This window comes from Lycorma delicatula, chromosome 5 (assembly GCF_047948215.1).
Source record: "Lycorma delicatula isolate Av1 chromosome 5, ASM4794821v1, whole genome shotgun sequence".
Classification (NCBI taxonomy): domain Eukaryota; kingdom Metazoa; phylum Arthropoda; class Insecta; order Hemiptera; family Fulgoridae; genus Lycorma; species Lycorma delicatula.
The window spans coordinates 102,722,312-102,745,307 of NC_134459.1; the positions used below are offsets into that span (position 1 = coordinate 102,722,312).

General features: G+C 29.5%; 2 protein-coding genes across 4 annotated transcripts in view; one reads left to right on the forward strand and one right to left on the reverse strand.

The window, feature by feature from the left end:
• LOC142324631 (low density lipoprotein receptor adapter protein 1-like) overlaps positions 1-16,099 on the forward strand; it is a 68,275-nt gene extending 52,176 nt beyond the window's left edge. Inside the window, exon 7 of the mRNA XM_075365479.1 lies at positions 14,800-16,099. Coding sequence (XP_075221594.1) covers positions 14,800-14,823 — 24 coding nt within the window. The 3' untranslated portion in view covers positions 14,824-16,099. The remainder of the gene's footprint in view (positions 1-14,799) is intronic.
• The window catches only part of LOC142324503 (uncharacterized), a 985,220-nt gene that overhangs the window by 183,542 nt on the left and 778,682 nt on the right, over positions 1-22,996 (reverse strand). The gene's annotated exons all lie outside the window — the stretch shown is intronic.

Consider the following 22,996-nt stretch of genomic DNA (forward strand, 5'->3'; position numbering starts at 1 on the left):
AGATTTTAGATATTTGTATGGAGATTTTAATAAATTATGAGATTTTATATATATATATAAAATCTTTCTTATCAGGGAGGAAAGTACAACAATATTTAAAACTGAGATATGAGGGTTACTTAATTATGATCCCTAACATGTGAAGGAGAATTATGATTTAATATCTACAAGTAAAAATGATAGTTAATGAAGTAAAATCGACAATTTAAGGCAGACAGATATTAAAATTTTATGTATTCTTTTATAATGTTGCAAGTTGTTATTTTGTTAAAAAATTAGAACTATGTAAAGATCTGAAAATAAAATTTCAAGGATTTAGGATTGATATAAGTAAATGAAAGACAAAGAACAGATTGATAGGAGGAATAATTTGAGAATGGTTTAAAGAATGAAGAACAAGTTGATGAACGTTTTAATCGGTTAGGAAGTACAATTACTGAAGAAAATAAATACGTCATTCATTTCTGGGTAACAAGTAGGAAGTATTAAGAAGAAGAAAAAGTTGCCATATGGCTCGGTTGGAGTAAGTAGAAACGAAAAGAAGAAAATAAACTCTAAAAATATGAATTTTGAGGAAATAAAAGGAACGATTTGTTAATGCAATGTCAGGAACACGGATATGTTGAAAAGGATTAGAGAAAAATAAATGAACATCAGATGGGGAAAAAAAAGTCAATGGATTTTGTAACAGGGCGATGAAGAGTTTCTGCTGAGAAAAAACGATTGAATAGTGGTAAAATAAATGAGCGAAAGAAAAAGTGGATACCTGATATTGGATCTTATTCAGTTAGGTTAAAAATAACAATAAGAAAAACAATCCTAAAATCGACTTGAGGGATTGCCAATACAGATTAAGGGTAGAGGTGGTACAACGTGATTAATTACTAGTTTTAAGATACTTAACAGACTAGAATTAAAATGATTCAGTTAAACACTTTAATGAACTGATGGTATAATGAAAAGTTTTTAATTTTTTATTTGATTAACCCTTGAACCATGCCACAACTTGGAAAAGTATACAGTGAAGTTAGTACTTCTTCATTTCACAAGTAGCGGTATAAAAGGGAGTAATGTAGCGAGACGCTTAGAGAAACCTTTAACATCTACTGACAGTGAAAACTAGGTACCGTTTTCGACTGGGATAATCTATTAGATCCATCCATTAGATCACAAACTTTAAATTTTCTGCGTCGGATTCGAATTAGCTTCCTTTGGATTAGAAAGATAGTTTTCTACCATTGTACAAATCGGAACCCCTTTCAGAAATATTTTATACAATTAGTTTTAATATCTTCACTACAGTAAAAGTTATAAAAAAAAAAAAAACACAATAAACAAAATTTTTCAATGATTGTACAAATATCAGGTAATAAACTAAATGCCCTTACAAACAATAATTTATAAATTTAATTTAAAAATTTTTATTTAAAAAATGATTACTTAAATGAGCCTAAAATAACTTGACTTAAATACAAAGATTATATTATTGATCTAAATATAATTCACATCCAAAGCAAATTTTGTTTTCCAAAACCAAATATTTTCAACCTCAACTGTAAATTACAAAAACTTGTAAATCCCTTGGCTTGATTTCGTTCCCATAGGTAAGTTCAAATTTTTCTAGCTGTTATAATATTTTTAATAAGTTTTATGGTTTAAGATAACGTCGAGGAAAAGAAATAATGTATAACTGTCTATTTATTCATTCAGTAAAAACAAGTAGACACACAACTGTAGTTAATATTTTATGATTGAAGGATATATGAATTACGCAGCGAGGAAAGATTGTTAAGTTAGGTCAGGATTCGAACCTACAAGTTTGTAGATATTAGATAGTACAAAGACCATACAACGTTGATATTGAGGCTGGGAGAGTGACAGATTTAGATTTACTTTATTATTTTACATACAACCCAAGGAAATCTAAATCGTAAAATGTATGTATGATTAAGAACACCATCAAAATTTTAACAGAAGTTCAGGATATTTTATTTGAAAAAATTACCAGTAAAAAAGATAAAATAAGCAAAAAACCTGCAAAACAAGAAAAGAAGATTCATGTTTAGTACTGCTTTGCTTTCTTAGCTTCATTCTTTTATCTCTTGTTGACGCGCTTCGGAGCCACTGCATTGTCAAAACTTATTGTACTGATACTTTATATTTCTCTTAATCTTTATATAGCATTTAGTCAACGCCCCTCCCTATACGTGACGTCACGCCTTATCTGGCATTCTTCTTGTTTATTTGTTATTAATAGTTATACTCAATTTTTAAGTTTATTTATCTATTTCATGCTTTCAATAAATTGTGGTTCTTGAAAAGGATATTTGTACAAATACAAATAATAAACTAAAAAAAAATTTCTAATAACAATATAGAAGAAAAAGATATATACAACAGTAACGGTAAATACAAAATAAACTGTAAATGCAATACAACATACGTTGGACAAATGGGAAGAAAATTAAGATTAAGGTATAAAGAATACATAAGATCTTTGAAAAAAAAAAAATGATTCTAATTTGAAACACATTTATTAAAAGAAGGACATACCCCGATGAAAATGGAAGAATCAATGAAATTAATTTGCAAATCTGTTAAAGGAAGAAGAAGGAACATTTTAGAAAATTTAGAAATCTTTAAGTTAAAAGTAACAATAAAACGATTATAAATGAATAGATCAGAATAGATCAGTAGACTTCCTCTTCAAGAACCTGAATCTATTAAAAGCAGAAAAGGTAAATAAAATTTAAAAAAAATATGTATAACCATTAATAACAAATAAACAAGAAGGCCAGATAAGGGATGACGTCAAATATAGGGAGGGGCGTTGACTAAACGCTATATATGGATTAACAGAAATATGAATTATCAGTGCAATAACTTTAGATAATGGAGTGGTTCCGAAACATGTCAACACGATATAAAAGAATGAAGCTAAGAAGGATAAGCAGTGTTAAAAATAGAAACTACAGTGATCTTAGCAGAAAATGTAACAGTAACTATTACCAAAACAATAATTTTAAAAGAAGATTTATGAATAGATTTTTTATAAATTCTATCCTCTGAACTGTATTTTTATATATTAGTTTATATTTATTGTAAAACTAAATTTTGTAAACGAAGAAAATTTTATCTTGTAGTAAATAGTTTATCTATTGCTTAATTTTTTAACTCTGTAAAAATTAAAAACGAAAATCTAAAACTTAAAAAACTTAATTGAAAGTAAATTTCGTAGCAGAATATTTAAATACATATCACATTACTAAGTTTGTAGCAAAAGGATGTCTTCAAATAAACATATAAACACGCATATTATTAACAATAATAATTATTAATGTTACAAGTAAAATATTAACAATTTTAATTAATTTAATAATACCTATTGGTGAACGACAATTTAATTAATTAAAAAAAGGCGGCTTTATAGTATTGTGAACAACTTTGGAATGCATCATGTCATCTTAAAATTGAAATATTTCAGTTAAAAAATATTTCGAGTTATCTCTAACTCATCGGTACCGAACACTGTGATACACTGAAACGAACACTTATATTGCCAGAAAAAATTAAACTCTTCAGGAATACCACTTATGCAGGAAAGTTCGAAATATAAAAAAAATCCCTTTCGGCACCCTGGAAGGCGGAGGAAAATTTCACCAGTGCTAAGTAGGGGATAAAAGAGATTTCCACCTTAAAGTTAAGAATAACTTCAAATTTACTCAATTCCACAATGGTTGCATGTGAAAAAAGTTTCACATGTTTATCATACAAGTCTCACCTTCTTCCAACTCCAGCAACATTTTGGTAATCCCTTGCCTAAGGGATACCGATTCGATACTGTGCCTATTAAGAGGGGTATGATTTTTTGTCTTCGAAACTCCATTTTTTCCAACCCCTGGGCCAATAGCTGGTAATATCAAAAAATGTTACTTAGATAAGTTTTAGGCTCTTATCCAAAGAATAGTAGTAACTTTAAACGAGTTCGATATTTTACTTAATAAAAATGGTATAGCGATATTTTTTTTTCGAAAAAGCCCTTTCCATTTCCACCCCCATGGTTCGATTTTGGCCATTAACAAATTCCACCGAAATTTTGGGTCGTTGTATTTTATGAATCAATTTGAAAGTGATTGGTGCAAAATTACGGCAGTTATTGTGTCCACAAAAAGTAAAAAATATATATATAAATAAACTTTTGAACTGACGGTGGTTTTGGTGACTGGGGAATGTGAAACGCGAAGATATTTCAAAATTTTCCGGAAGTCGAATCATGGTACCCATTAAAATAGGTAGCTTTCTTATGAAATCTACCGTAAAATTTAAGTAACTATTGACTTATCTTAAAACACTGAAACACCTAGAAAACTGATAAACCACACTCTAAGAGCACATTTTAATAATTATACAACCTCAATCCACTGATAAGTAAACATTAGAAAAAAAAAGTTGGTTGGTTTTTGAAGTAATTGTGAGAAAGAAGTTATTCATTCTTGTAGTTATTCATTTCATGTTAGGATCGCCAGCTGTTTCATGAAAAGAGTTACAAAATTAAAAAAAAAAAAAAATCAAGTTTAGGACTTAATTATTATTTTTTTTTTAATTTTACAAAAAGAAGCCAGATTAAATCTAAACATATCAAGTAATATCACTTAAGTTTTGCTTTTATGTTAAAAATCAAATTAATTCTATAGCTTTATTTCATATTTGATAATATTTATACGAATAAGGTAAAATTTATTCGGAAAATAATTTCATTCTTTTTCAACATCCACCCGGATTTCTAAAATGTGAAGATTTTATGATGAAGTACGATTTTAATTAAGATATCTGTAGCGACTTTAATAAGAGAACGGGAAAAGAATTTAAATTAAAGATGGGAAAGTGGTTAGAGAACTTTATTTTACATTTTAGAGAAGTAATATTTTATAAGTGGAACCGGAAAACACGTTGATGAGTTCTGGTTTAAAATACCTGTTTTTTTATCTCGTCTTTGGTACATATCATGAGAATAAGTTTTTTTTTTAGCTTTAATTAGCTTAAGAGTAGCAAATTTAACTATAGAATGACATATGTAGTGTAGTTTGTATAACTCTTTAATACGTACTTAATTCAGTAAATTATATTATGTATAACGGGTTACTATAGATGTTAACTCATCAAATCAACGATCGAATAGTTATAGGTTAGAATTCTAGAGAAACCGTAAAAAAAAGAGGACATTTTTTCATATGAAATTACGGAGAAAGAATTTTGAAAACAACCTGATAATTATACGTCGGAACGTTAGTACTTTTTTTTCAATTAACTGTGACTAAGAATAAAAAAACTTATTAATTAGAATAACACGAACTGATAAGATAATTTTTCTTTAATTATTTGTACACATGGATTTTTTATTCAAAAGAGGAGGGTTTCTATTTTTAAAGAAAATACAATTAAGATCGAAGTTTGATTTTGAAATGGAACGCTGAAAGTATACAGCAGCCAGACCGTAAAGCGTAAAATCTCATTAAGTGTTGTTGTTCAACTCCCTGGAGGGTTAGTTTGATGATACTTAGCTAAGTACCTAACACGTAAGGAAAGCCACATCGAAATTGATTTATCATTTCCAAAGTTATTCTACCGCGCGCGCGCGCGCGCGCACACACACACACACACACACACACACACACACACACACACACACACACACACACACACACACACACACACACACACACACACACACACACACACACACACACACACACACACACACACACACACACACACACACACACACACAATCACGACATCTACTTCATAATATTTCTAAAAAAAACTTTAATATATAAAAAGTATATAACACTTTTCTCTTTACTTCCTCGGAAAAGTAAAAGTTACATACAGAGAGAGTAAAACACTGCTTCCGGTACCAAAACATGATCTCCCTCGATATTTTGTTTTTCTTAAGCTATTGAGGATGCATGAGCAAAAAGTGTTATGATTTGTTAAAATGTTTCGTATGTAGGCATATGAATGAGTTTTAGTCTCTATTTAGCTGTTATTTATCAATATTTTAAAATCATAATATTTAGTACTGCAACCTTTAAAACAGGAAATGATTCTATAATTTTTTTAAGTAAAATGTGATTCGGGGAGGTATTAAGGCGATGTATATTATAAGTTTATTAGACTTTAAGAAAGTTTGTGCTTGTTGATAAGGATATTAAAAAATAATAATAATATACTGAATGAATTATAATTTTAATGAGGGTGTAATTTTATTAAAGTTTCGATATTTTTTCAATCTACTAACTTGAATTTGTATATTACTTTCTTGTTGTTTAAGAAATGATAAGTAGATAGTGGTAACAAATTTCTTTTGTAACTAGACGATAGATATTAAATTGTTACTTTAAAAACTGGAGTTCTTAAAATATTCTGTTGTTTTACTGTTACAACTCCAACTTTTTAAATTGATTGTTCCAAATAAGAATTTTTCATGAAGGAAAAAATTTCAACCCTTATAAGATCTCCTCGGCAGAAACAACTTAGCTGATCTTCTTGGCGGAGTGGTAGCGTCACATCAGCCTTTAATCCTGGGTTCGAATCCCGGCATCTTTCATACGTTACAAATTTCCATTCTCGTAGTTTTATTCATTTTGGCAAAATGAACAAAACAGTTGATGCCCGACATCTCAGAAGAAAATTCCTAGTTTTCAACACAACCTATAAATTTGAAGGTCTTTTATCAATCCATAAGGATATCATCTATCCACGTGAAGTATCACTGGAATTTTGCAGAAAATAATTGAATTCGACGAATAAAAACGGTACGTTGTAAAAAACCTAGATGTCTGTTACAAAGTTTATTACCAATTGTTCTCTTGCGTTGTAGTGATTTTCATCGCAACTCGCAGTTTCAAACTGATCGGCTAACAATTCAGTCTTTTGATAGATCACGACGACACCGGTTTCATGAAGTGCTTTTACCGAACGGTTGTCGGATCGGCCAACTATAGACTTAACGTTTCGCCTTACTTGCGTAGCGGGGATCCTGCTACCGATCGAGGTGACATATGCCTCCCAGAATGCTGTTTTCGCAGACAAAATATAGTAGGCACGATGTTTCTTACAAGATTATTTAATTCTCCTGGGTTGGACGTTTCGTGAATAAATTGAAGGTCTTCTTTTTCTCGCTAATCACTACATGTACATCGACGATCCACCACGATGCTGTGGGTTCCGCCAAATTTGCGGTGGTTTAGGGAATGTTTTTCTCCGCCGAAATTAAAATTTAAAGTTCTCGTGTTACTACTTGTATGTCGTCATTGATCTTTCCAGTATGACCAGACAAAACGACGTTGGCCGTGTAGCCAGTCCAATCGGCACGTTTAAGACACCACTGCCGAACAAAATTTGGTGCCTTTTGCCATATAATTGTTGTAATAATGATTGGAAAGTGGTCGCTTTCGTGAAGGTGCCCATCAACGTTCCAATCCAAGGAGAACGACAATACCGGACTGCAAAACGACAAATCTATCGCTGAAGTTTCACCGTTTCGTATATTGAAAAACGTACCTGTACTCTTGTTTAATAGGATTAGTCCGGTGCTTGATGTTAACTCTTCGAAATCGCGTCCTCTGTTCGCTAATCGTTACGAACGCCAAAGTGGGTTATGCACGTTGAATTTTTCTATTAAATTATTGGTTCAGGGAGTTGGTCGTATAAGTTTTGCAGATCATCGATGATCCAGTTTCCGTCTGACAAATGGACGGTTCAGACCAGAATGACACTTCAACCGGAGAAAGCAGACGTATAACGATAGCTTGAAGCACAGTATCTAACTATATTCGTCGAAAAGGCAGATGTGAACGTACAAGTGGCAACACCGCCTCTCGCTCGGCGATCAGGTTCGACTTTAGTACGCATTGCATCCTGAAGACACAAGCATGTAGGATTGTGTCATATATAAATAGTCGAAGCTCACAAGAGTATGAGATACAATCGTTAATATTCCATTGCATTATATTCTCCGTCTCTTTTATAGGCGTGGTTTCTTTTTGACCATCCCTTCTTCTTTTTCGTGACCGTAATAAAGCGTGGTTCAGTAGCCGCCACAAAAATATCCTTGGGGAGTGCATCGACACGGACTTAGATGTAATCCCTTCTCCATCTGAGTCGGTATTGTTGGATGCCGGCCGCGGAAGATCCTCTCCACCGCTATCGGTAGCATCACAGGGTGAAGATATCTCCGAAGCCTAGCCATCCTATCCTCAGGGGTTTAGTCTGTTCGGAGGAGGAAAAGAAAATGTAAAAGAGGTTGGCCCAAGTGGAAATTCGGTACATTTAATCCAGTGACTCCGACTGTTAGACAACAATCAAACTTAAGCGGCAATTTAAAGAAGCTGTTAATGTCGTAATGTGCTGAAGTTAAGTGCGTCGATAAACAGCAATCCAATGCTGATGGCATGGGGACACCGTGTTTTTCAAACATCGAATGTTCTCTGGGACCTCGAGAACCGGGAACAGACGGGAACACCAACAGAACACCGGGAACACCAACAGAACAGACGACGTAGGACAGCGATACCTCTGTTCGAAACGGGATGAGAACGACACGAGGCGCAACGGTGGGGCTTCCCACGCCGCTGCCCCCCGATAGCTCACGCGTCCTCATCCAGATTGCTGAAACCAGCAAATTCGGTCTCACACAGAGAACAAAAAGATTATTAATCTAAAACATTAAAACAAACACATATAGTAATATAAAACGTGTATTAAAAAAAACATATAATTTTAATTCTCAGATTTGTTTCATCATTTTTAAGATTAACGCTGTGTACCATCCCGCTTTCAAATAAATAAATGTAAATCAACTACAATTAAATAGCCAATACATCAGTGAAATTACTCAGGTTAATTTGAAAGTGTTAATTTTTATTTAAAGAAAAACTAAAAATATAAGGAAAAATAATACGTATTTTATGTAAAAAAAAATTGCACCAAATAAAAAAAATATATAACAGAATAATTATTTGATTTGCTTATAGAAGGTGGTGTTTTAATGTGATTAATTTTTTATTTATGTGTATGTGCCTGAGCACGCGCGTGCGCGAGAACACACACAGAAGTATATTGATAACTGACGAATGTAATACAATGATTAAAAATGTAATACTAACGATATTTATGTGTTATCATACCTATTTATAGCTTTAGCAGTAGGAATGAGAGTAAATTAATGGCAGACCTTTACAAGAGGTATGTTCAACTTAGTATAAGAGGGGGATTTGAGATAAAAGGCTAATAGAGGTAAGAGGGAGAAAAATGAGAGGGGGTAAAACGCACCTGAGCAGCCTATATACCACAGTACTCCATCTAACATCCATGTAACTATTAGGGGATGCCAGCAGCGTATACGTCCGGACTTCTTGTTCCGTTTCCCGTATGACAAACAAAGTGCCGCTTTGGGAAAAACCAACCGTTCCCTTGCTAACATATATCGCTATACTCTGCTCTTTTATAGAAAATATTTTCCAATTTTAGATTCAATTCTACTACTATTTCTTAGACCTCCTTTAAAAAGATTAACAATGAGTTTTATCATTAATAATGTTATTCGATTATGCACTACCGAGGATTTGGGTGTTCATTTCAATATAAGAAAAAATGTTCTTTAATGTAATATGATGATTATATCTGTCATAAAGATTTATTTTTTTGTAATTGATAAATTAAAAATAAAAATCAAATCGACTGATAGATATTAAAAATTATTTTTTATTAAATCTCACACATTTACGATTCGAATAATCGTTCAAATAATCTATTCTATACGGATCGTACGCTCATCAAAAACTTATTCATTTGTTACTGGCAGGACGTTTAGCAAACAATAATTTATCTGAATAAGTTTGACACTGAATGCATATTGAATAAATTTATAAGTTATGAGTTAGACGAGTCTGTCTGAACAAAGTGAAGGGTGAACGACATTAATTTCTATTACATGACCGAGTAGTGGCTGGATGATATTGCAAGGTTGCCGTTGTAAACCGACAGTGGTTGATAACAATTATAAACCGGGTACAATGCATTGATAACTTTCGGCGTCCAATACAGACTGCTGTGTAAAGCATATATTATTACCATATTAATATATTATTTATTTATCTATTCTTTACTAAGATCTAATGTCTATCTCATTTAAATTTTCACCTTCTTTTAATCTCTTTCTCTATTTCGGTAACTTAACTGGCAACGCCATATCATTGCCACAGCACACGTTACAATTTTTTAATTAAAAATAAAGGATTATACTTTTAATTTCATAAGTTATTTATGGAGTGGTCAAATTGTATAAAACAATCTTGATTTTTATATAAAATTAATTTATAAACTGATATTTGCATATTAAACCTACACAAAAAAATTGTGAATCATATTTGGTTTTTAATTTTATCATCGTTTTTTGAACGATCCTAACATAAATTATGTACCATTATAAATATAAAAAAGAGTAAATTAAACACACAATTTTTACTTGTACGAAGTACAAGGAATTATTGTAATCGCAAAAAATTTCGGTTTTCAGATTTCAACGGAAATATCCATTTTTACCATCTCTGAATCCATTTTGACTAGTTTCGGCATGACGTCTGTACGTATGTATGGATTTCGGATAACCCAAAAACGATTAGCCGTAGGATGTTGAAATTTTGGATTTAGGATTGCTGTAACATCTAGTTTTGCACCTCCCCTTTTCATTGCAATCGACTGAACTAAAAATGTCCAAAAAAGCCAAAAATTTAAAACAAATTTGGATTTTCGACTTTTCTTAACTGCAGTAATAACCCCTCATTGAGAGATTTTCAGCGATGTATCACAAGTGGTATTTATTTTTATTGCTTCCAGAGTTATAGCAAAATAAAAGTTTAATTAACGAAATATTTGGATCTTTCAGTGATTCGAATCACACTTCATCTCTTTTTTTTAAAATTTAAATATATTGAATTATTAGTAGTCATTATCAACCTCTGATTGTAAAAAAAATTACGATAAATAATAATTCAATAATAAAATTAAAAAAAAAGAAAATATCAGAAGTAACTAAGGGATTACAATTTTATGTACTTTTCATTTAAAAAAAAAAGTGTATATATAATTTAATAGGCGTACAAGGAAGTCATATGGTATCCATATCAGATTCTTTTTTCTCAAAAATACTTAATAATGTATTTAGGCCTATACTTGACTAAACAAAGAAAAAATTAAACTTGAAAAAGTTTCACAGAAAAAAAGTATTTCTGCATGTTTTCATCGATTTTTATGAATGAAATATATTTGCTTATTATTTTCAAGGTAAACTATGTAGATTGTGTAACTTCTTATTTTTTTTACTTTTAATTCACTAACTAAGTTACAGAGCAGGAAGAAAAAGAGAAAACACACACCTCAGAACTACATTCTTTAACGCATATTTAACATAGAACAAGACACCAATTTGTAACATATTTTTAGATTATTTTTCATAATATAACACCATCATTCTTTTAATTTCACTACAGATTGTAAATTTAATCTGTTAATTTAATTTAATTATATTCATACCGCTTTTAGTCCAAAAATAAGAACATAATCAGACTAAGAAAATTTACACTTATAAACTAATCGGTTTTCAATGTACACGAAAAAAATGCCTAGAAAAATTGTTGCTTTTAATTGAAAATGACTGTGAAAGCTGAAACATGAAGGAAAAAATCTTATGTAAAGGCCGAGGCAACAAATATAAAGAATGTGACGTCGTCGTGGCAACTTAAGGACAATAGAGTCAAACAAATTACACCGGCGTTATCTTCAGTAGTAAGCAGATTCATCGCTTCTAGGTAGAGAAAGCTGTTTCCAAAAAAATGGAAGTTTAAATTTAAAAAAAAAACTGTGAAAACTGAGTAAAAGGGAAGGAGAGAAGTAACATCAGAAGCTTTTGGCTAGTTCTTTACAAGATAAATAGGCCCCTGGGTAAAAAAGCAAACTGGTCGAATAATCAATAGATCTAAGGTTGACACTACACAATACATCAATGAGCATTTAGATATCTTCAGTTGACATAGTCCATCCAGCCTTTTATGGGATAGGTCAGATTGCAGGATTGAGAACATAACCACTCGGGGGAAACCTCCTGCAGATTTATTTCAGATTTTAGTAACCTAGGAATAACGAAAGCGAGAGGGTCTCACTAGGGTGAACAGGCGGATTCTGCAACAGGCCGGAAAAAATCCGAAGAAAATAGGGGTGACTTCTAAGGGTAAACAGCGATTTTTAAAAAATTATTACTTTCAAATAATTTTTTGTTTTATTCTTTACTCCCCACTTCTATTTCCCGATTATCTTCTTAACCCCCACTAAGTATATATTATACTTTTAAGTCATTTAATGTGGTCTATAATTTTTTACTTGGATTATACTTTATCAGTATTTTATGTCATTTTAAACTAAATATGGCCTTTTAAGCAATATTTAAATTATTAATTTCTGTATAGTCTGGTGGCACGATAAGTATACTTTCGTACCTCGCTCAATGTTTTTCATTATATGTAAGAAGCAATTAAGACGCACCATTCATTTTCTTTATGACTATTCTAAAATTCATTTTTCGTTAAATTGTACCTAAAATTTTGTATAGTATACAAATACGCGTGTTTGCTAGATAATAATTAATTATCTTTTCACAGTAATGTTAAAGATGTAGAAAAATAACATATCAATTTAGAAATACAGAAATTTATATGGAAGTTGGGAAAGAATTTTTACTTCTACGCTTCAGTTCTAAAAACAAAACAATAAAATATAATCATAAAAAAATAATTCAGTACTTATTTTTTATGAAAATATCTTCCTTTCTTCATTTTAAAAAGGAATAAACATTTTCTCTACGGGCTATTCTTTCAAAATATGTTATTTATAATAATGTAAAGAGAAAACACTGACACAGCATTAATCAACGTAAAAACTTTCGGATTTTTATCTCACGAAAAAATTTTAAGAAACAACTTTTTTTTAACAAAGACCTAATTTTTTATACCTAATTTATAAATAATTAGATTATGAGTCAGTAGTAATTATTACAAATTTTCTTATTTTTAAAACTTAAGACTACGTTGAAGATATCAATAGTATGTATTTTTTTATTAACGGGATGGTAAATAATTTTATAATGAAATATATTTACGAATGAAAATTTCTGTTTTATACAGAGTGGAGCACGAAATGATTCAAAATTTGGTTTTGTTAATAAATATTTATTTGTATCGCAATACAGAAAAGTAAAATACAGAGTGTTTACAACATACTTGGAAATTATGTTCTGATTATCACGTGTGGAATATGACCATCACATGTAACAACTTCTTCAACACGAACTTCTATGTTGTTAATAACTCGACGACACATTTCCTCCGTTATCTCGTTGTACGCCTCAATGATCAGCTTTCGCAGTTCCATCACTGTATGAGGATGTTTAGGGAAAATCTTTTCCTTTAGAAATCCCCCAAAGAAAATTATCACACGAATTTAAATCAGGACTGTTCGGAGGTCAGTTCTGTCCCGCACAAAACGATTAGGAAATCGTTTGAAATGACATTTGCGTTAAAACTTTCATGCAGAGAGTTTGAAACAACATTAGCTGAAAGCATCCTGCATGAAACACTCGTTTCCTAATCGAAACCCTTTTACAAGAAGCTGAGGAACAAAATTATTACGCAGCATGTTTAGATAACGTTCACTGTTCACTGTCCAAAAAAGAATTTCCCTATTATCCCATGACTTGAGATAGCGGCCCGTACTTTAATTGTTGGAGCGTGATGCGCCTTTTACATGAAGCACGTATGGATTTTCAGAAGACAAAAAGCGCACATTTTGTTTATTAACTACCTCGTTTTGGTGAAAATGTGCCTCATCTAAAAACCAAATATTGTTCAACAATATGTCTTGATACACAGCTCGTTCAGTGAAGCCATTCTTTGATGTTTGTTGTTAACCGTTAATTTAGGCAAAACTATTATTTTTTACGGACACAAATGCATATAAGTTTTTAAAATTTGCTGCACATTTCGCCTAGAAAGACCAAGTCGTGCTGCTGTTTTTCTTGCTGATTTGCCCGGGCTCCTCAGCAACGCTGTTCTGACAGCTTCGACATTCTGTGGATAACGAACACCGGCAGGCCGTTCGCCATTACTCTCAAATACTGAACATCACTATTAAATTTTTTGTAAAGTATATGTATTTTTTTAAATGAGAGCAACCACCGAGTTGGTAAAGGATATCGAAATCGTCTTATTGTAAGACAACACTTTTCGCTTCATTTTTTTTTTGTTTCACTTCCGGGTCCGTAGTCAAGCAATTCTTTCCGTAGAGAATGAGATGAGTGTTTTGTAGCATGTGTGAAAAATGCCATGCCTGACCGGGATTCGAACCCAGGACCCCGGGTGAAAGGCCGAGACGCTACCACTCGCGCCACGGAGGCCAGCTTGGTCATTTGAAAACATCACACGCGTTGTTTAACAGTCAGTCTTCCTTTGTCCGACATCTTGGAACGATACACAAATAGCGCACTCAAAATCAAAAGAAACTAATATTCATAAACTGCTGCCACTTCTGACAACATAATTGTTAACCTAAACAATTATTGCCAAAACAAATGGATCATTTCGTGCGCCACTCTGTATAATCGAATAGTATTATGAAACATTAAAATTTAATCTTATAGAAAATAACATTTATATATATATGTATATACTTTTGTTTTTGTTTCAGGCGATGTCGGATGATGAAGATTAAAAATAAATCAGGAACTTGCTTGTGAGGAAAGGAATCGTTTACTAAGCGTAACAAAAACTTAATGCTTCGCTATTATTATTATTTTATTCTGCTGAACGATTGGTGATATGTAACTGCAAAATATTATTGGTAAAAAAAAAGTTGTACACGAATGAATATAACATATATAATGATATGTGTTTTTAGATTTATTTTTATATCTTTGGTGTTAGTTGATGTTCATCAAAGTTGTGTAGTTCATCATTACGTTTACCACTTAGAAAATCTGTAATCTTTCTGCAAGTTGCATCACTATCGTGATGTTCTAGCAGCGAATCCTCAATTTGTTTATAAAATATGGTAGATAGATAAGTTTTAATTCACCGTAAAATCAATACCATTTCGCAGAATTTAATCCGAGTCCTCCAATTCGATGATTGTATTTGTAACTTTCTAATTCTAATTATTTTTAGGGAAAAAATTTATTTTTTTATTAAATGTACATTTTAAATTTTGCGGTTAGTAAACTGCGAAATTATTCAACAGTACATTTAATAAACAAATTAAAACAAAAAGTTGATTAAGAGAAAATGAAGTTCCATCTATTATTTTTTACTTATAACAGTGGCATAACTGGGTCATACCTAGTCAAAATTTAATATTCATTTCTGGGATATGCGATTACGCTGTCGTTGGGATATTACTGCATTGATTGAGATAAAAAGTTATTTTAACTTTGTAATCGCTTAAAACATTTTATTGTATGATTGTAGATAAAATTATATATTTTTAATAATTATTCAAAATATTTTTTATATAAAATTCAAAGTAAAAATAACGATTTTCTATCAGGTAAAAGATCATTAACAAAAACAGTTATTACATATTGGAGTAAAAAGTCTTAAACGGTAATCACATTTGTTTCATCTATATTGCATGTCGGTATCATCGTTCGCTTGTGATAAAAATATGACACATGACCCAGATACGACCAATATAATAAACTCGTGTCAACAGGGCTAAATTTTATTGACGTAATAAGGGTTGATGATTCTCGACCCGTGTTTGTATCGCCTATTAATTACAATACCATACAGATATAAATTAAGTAGAAATGTATTTTTAAATTATTGGTGGCAAACAGTTACTTGATAGTAGAATCATTGTTATAAGTATATTTATAATATTAAAATAAAAATTACATTTTCTATTTTATTGAATACATGTTCTTAGGTTAATTTTTTTAACGAATTTCCAATTATATTATTTATCGTATACATTTTTATATAACTGTTTTGTTTTGGGTGTTTTTTTTTTTTTAATTTTAGTTAGTTGTTTATTTATTGTTTTCTAATTCTGGAAAATTTTTTTTTGTTATGTTAGAATATAATTTTATATAAACTTTCTACGCGGGATTATTTTCTTTTATAACATCTTATAATTTAGAAATACGAAAAATTTGTAGGATATAAAATTAAGTAGAATATTAAATGAAAAACGAAGTCACAAAAAAATTACTTGAAAAAATAATTCTTCGAAACGCAAGTTTCTTTTTACTAATAGAAAAATCTTCTAATAATGTACTTAAAGAATTTAATAACTTATATAAATTTAACCCACATCTCGTTCATTTCATCTGAGTTTTTTTTTTAAATGGATATTTTTATATAACTCAAAAAATTAATGTTACAAAATCAAAGAATCAGAATATAACACTGTAATTTACAGTAATATTAATATTCTCGACAAACTGCTTAGGAATTTATAAATTTTTTTATGATAAGACTTTTTGTTAGTATGAGATTACTATTATTTATTTTTAAATGAAAAAGAAATAATGAAAATTTTTTTCTTTCTAAAACAATTAAACGAAATTGGTGTATAATATAGAACTGTTATTTTCTACAAAAAATTATTTTTGTGTTAAAATATTAGTGATCAGATATCTTAATAATATTTTTTGTAAATTCTATAAAACTTTCTTCTAATGTTAAACAAAAATTCAGAATTTTTTTTGTTTATAATTCTTTTCAATATGTTGGTTAAAGATATTATCTAACTAAATAAATTTTAATCAATAAATGCTTTTTCGATTTGTAAAATGAAAGGATTTCCATGTTGTTTTAATAACCATGTTAATATGAGATTCTCTTACATATTCTTATTCACGGGTATAATCTGGAATATTATAATCATATTAAAAATATAATCCGTACTACATAGAGTGTATTTTAATTAAAGAATTAATAAGAAATTTACTGTAATGAAAGTTTATGATTAGCCAATTTAGAAAAAGTGATCTTCAAATGCAATGATGAACAGCCAGCCAGCTACTGTCGGTCGACGCTTCTGCAAAATGAAAGCAAAAAACTTTTTCATTAAATATAGCAAAGATTGATGTTGAAATAATACGAAGGATCATTAGCAAATGACGTTATACTCTGTTAACTCATTTTTAGCTTTCTGCGGTCAGAAACCGCCGTCAAATATATTAACTTTTCCATCAATTCCTCTAATAACATGTCACAGAGGTTCCCTCCCTTTAAACTGTTACTTCATGTACGACAGCATGTATGTATGTAATATATATATATGTGTGTGTGTGTGTTTGCTCGCGCGTGTGTGAACATGCTAAAATCAGTTATTTGTACTATTTTTTCCACAAGTTTAAATTTGTCACTCTAAAATGGTTTTTGTCTACTTTTAGTTAATGGATTTTTCATTTACAAGAGTACGGATTTAAGAAGTATCTCTTTCATCAGATAGTAATAAACTTTCTCTAATTTAATTGAAATTTTAAAACTTATAATATGTTGGAAAAATCTTCTCCTAAAATTAATAAAAAAAATAATTTTAAGTAACAAGTATGGAATGCAACAAGAATTAGTGCAAATACATATTTAATTTTTGTGTTTTACTGTATACCGAAAATTACATTAAACTTTTACAGATATCAAAAAAATTAACGTAAATATATTTTAATTATATTACTAAAATATATTTTGATAAAATACGCCAGACTTATTATATTAAAGGAATAAAGAGTACACATAAGAAATGTAAAAGGTAATCATTCAAGTAGACTTTAAAATATTTTATTATTTGACAATTTTTATAGTTTCGTTAAGTTATATGAATTAGTTTAAAAATAATTCAAACATTTTAATGAAAGTTGATGTAATGTTTAATGAAGTATCTGACGATTGGCTAATTCTGAGTCTGGAAATAAAAATGTATGAAAAATTTACTTGATAATATTAGTATTAATTAAAAAAAAAAAAAAAAAAAAAAAAAAAAAAAAAAAAAAAAAAAACATTTTTCTTGTGTGTGCGTGTGTGTGTTTTGTTTCCTTACCTCTTAAGGAAAAGTTACGGGGCTAAAAACATCATTCATCTCAATGAGAAATTTTATAACGTCTTATTGTTACATTGAAATCTCTTTTTTAAAAATGAAATGAAATTTAAAAATATGATGTGGAATCCAACTGACTTTCTTGTAGCCTATTAAATTACATACACACATTTTTAAAAGTACATAAAACTGTATTTCATTAATACCTTCTGATTTTCATATTTTTTTTTTATTGTTATTATTGAATTATTATTTATCGTAAATTTTTTACAACCAGAGGTTAATAATTATTAATAAATCAATATATTTAAATAAAAAAAAAAAGTTAAAAAAAATGAAATGAAGTCAAATTTGAACCGATATACCTTTCCCTTGTAAGATCCAAATATTTCATTAATAAAAATTTTATTTGGTTATAATTCTGGAACCAATAAAAATAAGTACCACTTATGATACATCGCTGAAAAGCTCTCAATGAGGGCTAATACTGTAGTTAAAAAAAATCCAGAATCCAAATATTTTGGATTTTGGGCTTTTTTGAAAACTTTTGGTTCAGTTGATTGTAGTAAAAAGGGATGGTGCACAACAAGACGATACAACAGTCCTAAATCCAAAATTTCAACATTCTACGTGTAATAGTTTTTGAGGTATGCGACATACATGCGTATATACGTATGTACAGACGTCAAGTCGAAAGTAGACTGACTGGGATGGTCAAAATGGATATTTCCTTTGAAATCTGAAATTTTTCGCGATTCCTTGTACGAAGTACAAGGTAGTAAAAATTAAAAAAAAATTCTAGAAATGAAACAGTATTACACGCGTTTGATATGTTCATTATACGAGTTTTTTTACGTTACCATTATATAACAAACAATTCTCATTGCTATTGCCTACACATCAAAATAAAAACTTTTGATGTTAATAGAAAATTTAAAAAAATAGCTTAAATATCTATTTATTACTGTTAAATGTATAAAAACATAATTATACCATCGTACATTATATTAGTCGTTCTAAATTAAACATAAAAAACTGAAGAAAAAATAATGAAAAGTAATCTTTTTTATTTCAAATTTTATTTCAAATTCGTCCTTCTATTAAACGTAAAAGGTTTAAAAATATCCTTCATCTGCCAATTTATTTAATAATAATAGTGTATATATTTAAAACTTTTTTGTTTGTTTCTCACGTGAGTTAAGTCAAGTAGACTGAACATTAATGAAAATGTGCACTTTTCTTCTTAGTATTTTAAAATTCTTTTTCGAGAAATATTAATGATGAAACGAGATTGCAAAAATTAAAAAAATGTGATCGCGAACAAATAAAATCACTCTTAAACTTTTTACCGTCGTAATGAAGCTAGTTAATAAGCTCCAAACGAATCTGTAAAAATGTAACGGAATTAGTATACTAAAGCAGTAATTTAATGCAAGACATAGAATAAATCAAGAATTTAATATATCAACTATTAATTTATGTAATATAATATACGTAGAAATAAATATTTTTATTAAAAAAATATATAAATTATCAGTATAGCTTATGAAATTAAACATAGAATTCTTGGGTGTGAATTTTTTTCATTTATGAATACTCCTACTCTAATATGGAAACAGAGAGATTGATAACTCGTGGTTCATGGGATTTTATGTCAAAGTTATAAAATTATAACTACCGTCAAAAAATTTGTCATTTATAAAAAAAAAAATTAACATTATTATTAATAATAATGTTGTTATTAAACATTATTACATTATTAAATTAAGTACTAACATTATTAAAATTATTATTAATAAATGACAAATGTGCTTATATAATCAAGGTTATTGTTTGTATTCCGAAAGATGTTTTTTTTTTTTTTTTTTGGAGTGGATTATTTCTTATCCCCTCCCCCGGAACCGGATACACAACTAAGCCTTAACAGCTCCAGGGAGTGCCTTCGCCTTAAAGTGCCTCGTCGAGAACTAATGTACACCCTAGGCAGCCAGGACTCGGTCTTTTGGTGATATGCCATGTCTTGAATCAGAGAATCTCAAGGGGGTCCCCCCACTGGGATTCCGGTCTTTACGCCTTGCCTCTAGTGAGGAACCTCCGGAGTGATCTCCCACCGGGACTACGGTCTTAATTTATCCCCTAAAATCGGAAGCCACGTCCCACCCTCGTTGATTGGGTGGGAGGAAAGGAAAGTAATAAAAATAAAAGAAAAAAATGTTGGAAGTATTATCTTTGTTTTTCTTTTACTTCTATAAAAGTAAGCTTGTACAGAAAAAAGGTTAAAAATTCTACAAATTTTTATCAGCCCATGTTTGAAGGGTAATGAGATTTAAAAATCTTATTACTATGAAAGAGGCAACCTGATGATTTCTTTTACAATTAAAATTTACATTGATTTTTCCATAAAAAAAAAATATAAAATAAGTTAATAGTTTTTATAATAATTCAATTTATAAAAAAAATCTTTCTAATTATTATAATTTTGTACATTACAAATGGGCAGAAAAAACAAAGAAACCTAACTTCACACTATGAAATACTGTCTAAAACAGGTAAAGGAAAATAATATATTCATTGAAAAGTTCAGTCTGTGCTTCTGAAAATAATAATAATTTTCAGAGTAGCGTAGCCTATAACATAATAAGTTTGAAATTCTAGAAAGTTCGTTCAGACAGACGACGGTTTATTGAGTCATCTGACAGGTAGGCTTGTATTTCATTCAATTGTTGTAAAACAACGTAATTTCAACTAAATTTTAATAACGCTACTGAAAAGAAAAGTTGATAGGTTTAGTAACTTACATAAAACTGAAATGATGTTATTAATTTTAATCTGTTCTTGTTGAAGTAGTGTAAGAAAATTTTTAAAGTGTACACACAAATGTGTGTGCCCTCTTACATGTATCCAGACATAAATATGGAAATAATCTTTTTATACTTTAATTATTTACTCGTATGAAAACAATAATCTTTGATGTTACTATGTAATAAATAATTGTATTTATTGCTGACAAAATTTCCAAATATAACTTGCAACAATAACTTAGAGAATTAAAATAGTATAATGAGATTATTTAGTAAGAATTTTGTGAAGTTTTTGGTTTGATAAAAAAGTTACGTTTTTAATTATTATACTTGCTATAGTAATAATATTTAATAGAAATTTTATAATTTAATGTGTTATTAAAAAAATATATTCCAGTGAACTGTAATTTCTACGTGTATTTGGTGGTAAAAAACAAAAAAACTTAACACTTGCCTATGAAGAGTGAAAATTGGTATGTAATTAAACTAAGCGATATTTACAGTTCCGTACAAAATAATCACATTTAGATATTTCTGAATGTATTTTATACGTTTGCATTTCAAACGTTTGTTGATAACCGTTAAGCATATAAAACACACACATACTAAAGTATTTATTCACACTTACACACATAATATATCTGTCCCTATTGGCTTTGTGGGTTTTGTTGAAATTGTAAAGAGAGAGATATTGTGCAAGAGAAAATCAAACTGAAAGTGAGAGAAATGTATATATATATATATATATGTTGGAAAGGGATAACGAATGGAAAAGCGAAATCAACTCAACTTACTGGGCAGCTGCTGGGATGCATTGTCATTTGCAGAACACTCGCCCTATTGTCTTTTCTCCATCAGATCTCTATAATATATATATATATATATATATATATATATGTATGATAAACAATAGAAATGAGTGACTCAAAACGTCCTTCTATACGTTCGATATTGAGGTGGATTTTAAATTGAAATATGAAAAAAAAATCACACATCAATTAAAACGAAATATATCCCCCAAAGGGATGCGTCCGCACGAGTGTGAATACATGTGAATATGTATATATATATATATATATACACCTCAGGGTAAAATAGATTCTAAATATATCATTACATTCGTGAAATGAATCATAAAAAAGTGTTTTGTGCAGGGAAGTAAAAAAAGGAATTTGCTCACGTGTTATATACCTACAGGCAAACATAAATTCACATGGTGAAGGTAATGAAACACAATAATTTTTCATGCACTACTTTCTTTCTTGTTATAATTTGCTATTTTAAAATTCACAGTATTTTACTGTAAAAATAAAATTTGTTATATTTCTAAACAAAATTAATTTCTGTTTTGATCTTTTATCATAATGGTAATGTTGACTGATTCCTTCGACTATGCAATTAAGATAAAATAATTAAACAATACTAATTACTATTTTTTCTTTAACTTCCTTTTAGTTCTACTTTTTCCAGTAGTATCAAAAATTAACTCTCTTATTGTGTTGTTTATCATATATATATATACATAACATTACTGGGATACGCGATTGTTTTTACCGTTTAATGAAAATTAAGAAACATTCTAAACTTCAAAACAGTTACGAAATAAAATACGACGGAAATAATAAAAAATTGACAGTTTACATAACGAAGTAACTATATTATATCTTTTCCTGATTAATTTTTTATTTTTTTTCAGCGGATGTATTTGAATTTTTCTTTGACGGTGACAAAAATATCACACCCAGAGCTAAGATTCGCGGTAGTAGTGATAATTACAATATAAATAATGGTTGATCTGAAAGAAAGGTTTGGTTATTTATTTAAAAAGAAATAAAATTAGTTTTAAGGAACCCTTTTTTACTACGTTAAATCTCTAAAAATGAATTTCTAATTTTTTTTTGCTAATAATTTAATAAATACATAAACCAGATAGTTTTATATCTAAAATTTTATCTTGCAAGCTAAATTTTTTTTTTATGTATTGCTTTATTTACAATCAGTTTCCTGAACAAGGAAAATATAAGTTAATTGTTCAGTGCAAT